The following is an 8569-nucleotide window of genomic DNA, read 5'->3' as shown; positions in this document are numbered from 1 at the left end:
CCTTATTGAGCATTCTAAGGCCTTATTGAGCATTCTAAGGCCTTATTGAGCATTCTGAGGCCTTATTGAGCATTCTAAGACCTTATTGAGCATTCTAATGCCTTATTGAGCATTCTAAGGCCTTATTGAGCATTCTAATGCCTTATTGAGCATTCTAAGGCCTTATTGAGCATTCTAAGGCCTTATTGAGCATTCTAATGCCTTATTGAGCATTCTAAGGCCTTATTGAGCATTCTAAGGTCTTATTGAGCATTCTAAGGTCTTATTGAGCATTCTAAGGCCTTATTGAGCATTCTAAGGCCGTATTGAGCATTCTAAGGCCTTATTGAGCATTCTAAGGCCTTATTGAGCATTCTAAGGTCTTATTGAGCATTCTAAGGCCTTATTGAGCATTCTAAGGTCTTATTGAGCATTCTAAGGCCTTATTGAGCATTCTAAGGCCTTATTGAGCATTCTAAGGCCTTATTGAACATTCTAAGGCCTTATTGAACATTCTAAGGTTGATGCAAACATTTCCTGCAAGTGAGCCAAACATTGTTCACACACAGAATAATGACAGTGGCAGGAGAAATGTAAAAGAAATTAAAACAAGACGACAAGAAAATCAAGGACCACGATAACAGAAGGAGTTGCGAACAGCGGACCGGCGAGATTGAAAGTGATGGTCTGAAGTGCAGAGACTAGCTACTGAGGAAGCTAGCGTTTCCCCCTGAGACAACGCTCCTCACCAGACAGCTCCTGACACATTTTCAGGACGGGTGTCGTCTGTTCTTGGCCAGCTTGCCATTATCCTTATATCAATATTGTTATTTTATTGTTTTATTGTTCTTAAATTCCCTTTTATTCATCTTTATGTTTAGTATCCGGTTTTATCTTATAATGCAACGCTAGCTAAATAGCGAACAACCCAGCTTGCTAGTCTACCATAACATGCCACCTAGCTTGTAGGTAGTCTGACTCACAGGATGGGTAGCTAGCTACCAGCTAGCGCAGCTACGCTACGTCAAGGCAACGCAAGGTGTGTAGCAGAGGTGCTTTGGAACAACGCCTGTGAGCTGAAAATGGCTCCTGGATCTCAGGGGTTCCTCTTCAGTGTAGCGGTGCACATTTGGAGTACTGATCAGAAAACACACCGTGGGCGTCAACAGCTTCACAGTACAGAGATCTGACGGGTGAACTAAAGCCCCGCCCCCAGAAGACCTGTCATCACCCCGGCCAAGCTGGCGTCAACAGGCCAACAGCAGCAGATAACAAACCACCAATCTGACCAAAACACTCACACACAGAGAGATATGGAGAGAGAGAGAGATGGAGGGAGAGGGGGAGAGAGAGAGAGGGAGGGAGAGGGGGAGAGAGATAGGTGGAGAGAAAGATGGGAGAGAGAGAAAGAGAGGGGGAGAGAGAGAGAGAGAGAGGGAGATAGAGAGAGATGGAGAGAGATGGAGAGAGAGGGGGGAGAGAGATAGGTGGAGAGAAAGATGGGGAGAGAGAGAGAGAGAGAGAGAGAGGGAGATAGAGAGATGGAGAGAGAGATAGGTGGAGAGAGATGGAGAGAGAGGGGGAGAGAGATAGATGGAGAGAGATGGAGAGAGAGAAAGATGGAGAGAGAGAAAAGGGAGAGAACAGAGAGAAAGAGGAGAGTAGTGGGAGACTACGTTGTATTTTCCAGTCTCAAATCAGGTCTCATCTGTGGAAAGGATTGAGGAGACCTGAAGTCAGGGATATTATTCTGGAATGCCGTCGTTGGTGCTGTGGGATTCTGGGACTGTGGGATTGTGGGATTGTGGCGTATGGATAGTCCAGGTTCCAGGATGAGCGCCTAACCCGGCCTCGGAGGGCCGAGCCTCCAGGGTTTAATCTCAACTAATCTGATTGGATTAACACACAAATACCTGACCGCTTACACATTCCGCACGCACGCACGCACACACACACGCGCGCACACACACACACACACACACCCCAGCGTTTCACAGAGAGGTGATTTGTGATGTGAATCTGAGATAGTCCCATTGAAAGAAGAGTATTGGACAGAGTCTGACAACCGTGCTAATTGAATACTCCCCCTCCCCAGCAATGATGCTAAATGTTTTCACCCCTCCATCCATCCCCCTCCTCTCCTCTCCCCCTCACTCATCCCTTCTCCCCCTCACTCATTCTCCCACCCCCCTCCTCTCCTCTCCCCCTCACTCATCCTCCCACCCCCCTCCTCTCCTCTCCCCCTGACTCATCCTCCAACCCCCCTCCTCTCCTCTCCCCCTCACTCATCCTCCCACCCACCCCTCTCCTCCTGGCTCATACATGCAATCATTCATTAGAACCAAGGCGGTTGTCCATTAGGCAAAGCAGCCATTTTGGAAATTGCAGCAAATCTTCCATGAAAAGACATTTCCTTTAATGCAGTAGTCACGCTTGGAAAGAGAGATGGAGAGAGAGGGAGGGATAGAGAGAGGGAGAGAAAAAGGGAGGGAGAGGGAGTGAGAGAGAAAAGAAGAGAGAGAGGGGAGAAAGAGAGAGGGAGAGAGAGGGTGAGAGAGAGATGAAGGGAGAGAGAGTGGGTGAGAGAGAGATGGAGAGAGAGAGAGAGAGAGAGAGAGAGAGAGAGAGATGGAGAGAGAGAGAGCCCCCGGCCATAAAGTCACCAGGCGGAAAGTAAGCCTGCTGTCTGATTAGAGAATCACACCATCATGAAGAAAGAAAGGGAGGGGTTTTAGAGATGGGGAGAGAAGAAGAGAGATGGAGGGAGAGAGAAAGAGAGATGGAGGGAGAGAGAGGGGGAAGGAGGACTGAGACGCAGGCTAGAAAATTAGCCACCACTACACTCATCTCTTACTATGATTACATGAGACCCACAGGGATTAAATATATTACACAGACACACACACACACACACACACAACAGATGGTTTTCCTTCTAAAAGCCCAGCCCTCTAAAGTGATGTCCATCACCTTAACCAATTAGAAACTCCTTGTCCACGCCCTTAGTATCACTGTGTGCGCGCATGTTTGAAGAGCGCTTAAACATATCAGAGTCTTAGTCACAGAAAATGACAGAGGGCGTTTTCAGGGCGAGCTCAGTGCCCTGAGCCGTTCTAACAGAGGTGACCATCCTCCCACACATCTCACTGATCCGTCTCTCCTTCCAACGCCCACCATTCATCTCCGCTCCCGTCTTGCTAACTCCTGTCCTTGGATTCTGACACATCTTGTTCCTCACAACACCACGCCTTGATCTCGTCACATCTCTCTTAGTCACTCACACTGTGAGGTGACTTCTCTCTCTCTCTCTCTCATCTCTCCATCTCTCTCTACCTCCATCATCCACAGCGATGACTAATCTCTCTCGCCCAGCCACTTTGCAAAAAATGTCCTGTTCTCTCTCCCTCCCTCCCCTCTCTCCCTCCCTCCAGACAAATGACTTTCCTCTGACAAAATCCATCCATAACACTGTGGATCAAGCCCCTCCCCACTGTACTAAATCTAAATCACTCTCCATCTCTCCCTCCATCCCTCTATCCCCCACATCTCTCTCCTCCCCTTTCTCTCCATCCCCCTACTCCTCTCCTCATCTCTCTCCTCCTCTTCATCCCTTTATCCTCCTCCTCCTCTCTCTCTCTCCTCTTCATCCCTCTATCCTCCTCCTCCTCCTCTCTCTCCTCTCCATCCCCCTACTCCTCTCCTCCTCATCACTCTCTCCTCCTCTCTCTCCTCTTCATCCCTCTATCCTCCTCCTCATCTCTCTCTCCTCCTCCTCATCTCTCTCTCCTCCTCCTCATCTCTCTCTCTCTCCTCTCCATCCCCCTACTCCTCTCCTCCTCATCTCTCCTCCTCTCTCTCTCTCCTCTTCATCCCTCTCCTCCTCCTCATCTCTCTCTCTCTCTCCCCCCCAGCCATGATAGATCAGTACCGCTGACGTCACCGTGGTAAACACCACGCCACGACCGCCGCTGCGTATCGCTCTCCTTCCTCTCGACCACCACTCCTCCCGCCGCCGCCGCCGCCACCCGCAGACGGACGTCCAACTTCCCCCGACAACACGCTGGTCTCCGCGGCAACCAGCCCGGGGAACACGCCCCTCTCTCCCGGCGTTCCGAGAGCATCTGTCCGGCGCTGGGCCGAGTCCTGCAGGTTGCCTCTATTCTCTAGGCGGCCATTATTATTTCTGTTCAGTTATTCTCCAGTGAATTGCCATCAGCCACAAGGTACGGGTCCAAGGTCCTTGCTTGTATACACACACACACACACACACACACACACACACACACACACACGCACACACACACACACACGCACACACACACACCTCTCTCTCTCTCTCTCTCTCTCACACACACACACACAAACACACAAACACCCCCCTCTCTCTCTCTCACACACACACACACACACACACACACACACACACACACACACACACACACACACACACAACTGATTAGAGGGTGATAAAGTGATGAGGGCAGAGTGTGTCCTCGCTGTCTGTGGTGATATCTCAGCGGTCAGGAATGTCGTCACCTCTGACCGACCTGACCACGGACGCCCGGGACTGACGCCAGGACCACTGCACTGTCTGTGCATGTCCCTGTGTGTGTGTGTGTGTGTGTGTGTGCATGTCCCTGTGTGTGTGTGTGTGTGTGTGTGTTCATCTCAGCAGCAATAATCACCAGGATTAGAGCAGAGCCAGACCCCCGCAGGGTCTCTCATAGCCCCAGCCCCCCCCCCCCCCCCCCAGCCAATCCTCCACCCCCTGACCCCCATACCCTCCCAGCCCCCCCCCCACCCCCAGCCCCCTGACCCCCATACCCTCCCAGCCCCCCCCCCACCCCGGAGCAGCAGCCCCATGGATGTCCGGGTGACCGGGCTGGCTGGGAAATCGACCTGCTGTCTTTCCAGGGTGACGGTTTCAATCCGTGGCCAACAATCAGACACCTTCCCTGGGCTGGACCTCTCTCTCTACCTCCACCCCCCAGTCTGCTGGACCTCTCTCTACCTCCAACCCCCAGTCTGCTGGACCTCTCCCTCTCTCTCTCTCTCTACCTCCACCCCCCAGTCTGCTGGACCTCTCTCTACCTCCAACCCCCAGTCTGCTGGACCTCTCCCTCTCTCTCTCTCTCTACCTCCACCCCCCAGTCTGCTGGACCTCTCTCTACCTCCAACCCCCAGTCTGCTGGACCTCTCCCTCTCTCTCTCTCTCTACCTCCACCCCCCAGTCTGCTGGACCTCTCCCTCTCTCTCTCTCTAGCTCCACTCCACGGTCTGCTGGACCTCTCCCTCTACCTCCACCCCCCCAAGGTAATCCCGACACATGCGGCAGCAACGTCCAACTTAATCACCCTGTTGATCCTCACCCAGAAAAACACTGACCCACCAAGTCCCATCAGCCGCCTGTAGATTCAACAACAACACCGACTCTCTTCCCTTCGCTTTTAAGCCTAAAACTACTGTTCTGTAGATTTGCCACAGAGCTGTCCCACCCCAGTCCTCCTCTGCCGGGGGACAGAGAAGAGCAAAACAACTCGCCCCGCTCTCCCATCTCATCTCCCCAATCTCACCCAGCGAAACGCCGAGACGCCCCACACGGGGTGAGACGCCCTGAGGAGTGAGACGCCCTGAGGAGTGAGACGCCCTGAGGAGTGAGACGCCCTGAGGAGTGAGAGCCCTGAGGAGTGAGACGCCCTGAGCCGAGTCAGGCAGAGTTCAAGTGTGTCGCTGTGCTTTAGTGAAGCATCGACTCGCCAGTGTTTTTCTTTATCAGTCAAGTCAAAGGGAAGGCATGTTTGGGCAACACGCCTACGTGAAATATGTTTTTCTCTTACCGCTGAGTTTTCTGTTTGTTCTCCTTCTTGTTGAGCACCCCCGGCACGCAGTTCGTTAGTTCGGTCCAGTCCGCGTGCAAGCCGCAGCTCCAGCCCGTCGAGAAGCGGGAGAAGAGCCAGGTCTCTTTACGGTTGGGCCGGTAACAGGTACACTTCTTCTGGCCCGGTCTGCAGTCACACGGCACCTCCAGGCGGACATTCTGGACCAGGTGCCTGCCGAAGGTGGTCCCCCCCGTCTTCTGGATGTGTAGGAACACGATCACATCCTCCCCCTTGATTTCGAAATCAACCGTCCGCTCCAAGTCCCGAACGGGAAAATAGTATTTCTTCACGTAGTGCGGGTCCGGGGTGGGGAATATGTCCCCCTCGTCTTCTTCCGTGAAATAGCCGTGCGGGGAGCCGAAATTGATCACTCCCGGGGCCACGTACTGATAGAGGATCAGCATGAAACACACCGAGCCGACAACGATCAACAGAAATTTGCTGCTCCTCTCAACCATGTTCCCTCCAGTGCGGTTCAGCTACCATTGCTGTGAGCGCCGAGCGGCAGCGGCGCGCCGAGCTGCGTTCTTCTCCTTCGCGGCAAGCGACGCGGCACGGAACGCGATCATAGCCTCGCGCAACTAAAGTAGCGATGTCGATACATTGTAACTGTAATGGGTTCTAGGTTCGAAGGCACAGCGTTAACTCGTAAAATCCACAAACACTTCCAGACCACCGTAGCCCTACCGAGCGACCGTCCCCCCTAGTTCACTTTCGCTCCCGCATCATGTGTGGCCAAAGTCCTCCTCGCTACTCTGCCCATACAGCTATGGAGCTTACCCAGGATTCACAGCGAAACCTACCTTTTTCTACACAACACACATTCCCCTCCCTCTCTCTCCCTCTCTCTCTCTCTCTCTCTCTCTCTCTCTCTCTCTCTCTCTCTCAGTCCCCCCAACATACGCACACACAAAAACGTACAAACAGAGAACGGGGGCAATTGTGATTTTTAAGCTCGACGTCATTCTTTAGACATCAAGCCACAGATAGGACCACTAATGGTTTATCTATGTCGCGCTCATTAATTGATAAAATTGCATCGAAACATAAGATCAACATTATCTGCAACCTCTGAATAGACTACAAGAAAACCAGGTCTTGACTATGTCTTTCAGGGAGTTTACGCTTAGGCTTCTTTTACTCATGTAATAACACAATAATAACAGCCTAATAATAATAATAATAATAATAATAATAACAATAATAATAATGATACCAATAATAACAACAATGATAATAATAATAATAATAATAATAGTAATAGTGTCCTACTTTCTTATCTACTCATCTGAAGTGCATAATATTTGATCACATGGTTAAACCATACAAAAGAAGGATCGCCTTGTTTTTACCGCTTATAGGCTAGTTGAAAACTATGAAAAAACAACAACTAGGCAACAATCAGAGAACAACTACAAAATGTCTGTTAATCAGGGGGCTGTTTCACAAAGCTGGCTAACGGAGTAAGCCTAAATTATGCACAAAGTAAAACCCGGAAAGCTTTTTTATTTTATTTTATTTTTTTCTTCAGTCCATGCCCCGGATCTGAAGAGTTTTCAGGTTTTACTCATTGCAAAAGTCAGGCTTACTCAGTTAGCCAGCTTTGTGAAATACCCCCCAGATCATCTTCAGGACGGTTTAGTTGTGGTTTTGGAGTTGGCGTGTGGACGCTGCTGTTCGCGTTTCTACCGCTGGCGGGCGACAGAGTGCAGACCAGACAGCAGAGAACAAGTTGTCAAAGTCCTGTTCCTCCCACGGCCGGTTACTGGCGAGCATGTTCTGACTCATCTGATCTGAGACTGGTAGAGAGTCGTGTTTCGACCGCTGGGTGTGCAGATAAGGCTATCTTTTGTTTTTCAATCTGGCCCTCTGAAGGTCCCCCTTGGGCAATGTCAAGGTGAGACAATGCCTACCTGGCTCATGCAAAGTGCAGAGTCTGCAGATATTTAAGTTATGGGCAGAAAAAGTGCCTAAATAATACATTTTGTACTGGCTGGCAACACGACTGTAGGCTATTGGAATTTTGAAAACAACAATTAAACCCAGACATTTTCATTTATTAATTGTAGCCTATCTGGGGGCAAGATAGCGTGAAATGAAAGTCCTCCGATCGAGACTGTCTGCATAACTTGGATATAACCGCGAAGAGCAGCTTGTGCCCTGTTGGAAGACATCTCTTTACCCTCCTCTATCCTCACAAGATGATCTCTGCATACAGCGGCAGGCGGGTGCAAACAGCATGAGTGTAAACTGTGTGTGTGTGTGTGTGTGTGTGTGTGTGTGTGTGTGTGCCTTCAGAAATCCAGCCGTGCTTACTGCCATGCTTTCTTCACAGAGAGGCAGCGTCACACACACTTATTCACTCTTGCGATTATAACTTCCTAAAGCACTTTGAGCCATACAAATAAAGTGTATTATTATTATTGTACTGTATGAGACTGTATGCTGTGTTTGACATGGGGAGGTCATACATGCGCACGTGTGTGAATGTGTGAGTGTTTGCTCCATCACAGTGTGTTTGTGTGATCACTGTGTTACTTAAACAAGATGGATGCGGTGTTGTGTGGAGCCCTCAGGCTCTGTAATCCAGCTATGACAGACTGTTCATCAACGCAACCGGCTTATTGGCGCCTTTGCATAACGATGGTGTTGGATGGATATTTGCTTTGCCACTCCAGGGGCTATCTATAGTGAATATTAGCTTCTACTTT

General features: G+C 50.4%; 1 protein-coding gene across 1 annotated transcript in view; it reads right to left on the bottom strand.

Annotated features, from left to right (window-relative positions):
• The window catches only part of hs6st1a (heparan sulfate 6-O-sulfotransferase 1a), a 49984-nt gene extending 43385 nt beyond the window's left edge, over positions 1-6599 (bottom strand). Inside the window, exon 1 of the mRNA XM_084450922.1 lies at positions 5817-6599. Within this exon, the coding sequence (XP_084307048.1) occupies positions 5817-6316 (500 nt within the window). The 5' untranslated portion in view covers positions 6317-6599. The remainder of the gene's footprint in view (positions 1-5816) is intronic.
• Positions 6600-8569: the final 1970 nt, after the last annotated feature.

The sequence above is a fragment of the Borostomias antarcticus genome (assembly GCF_949987555.1).
Source record: "Borostomias antarcticus genome assembly, chromosome: 16".
Classification (NCBI taxonomy): domain Eukaryota; kingdom Metazoa; phylum Chordata; class Actinopteri; order Stomiiformes; family Stomiidae; genus Borostomias; species Borostomias antarcticus.
This window is presented reverse-complemented; position numbering and strand designations above follow the sequence as displayed.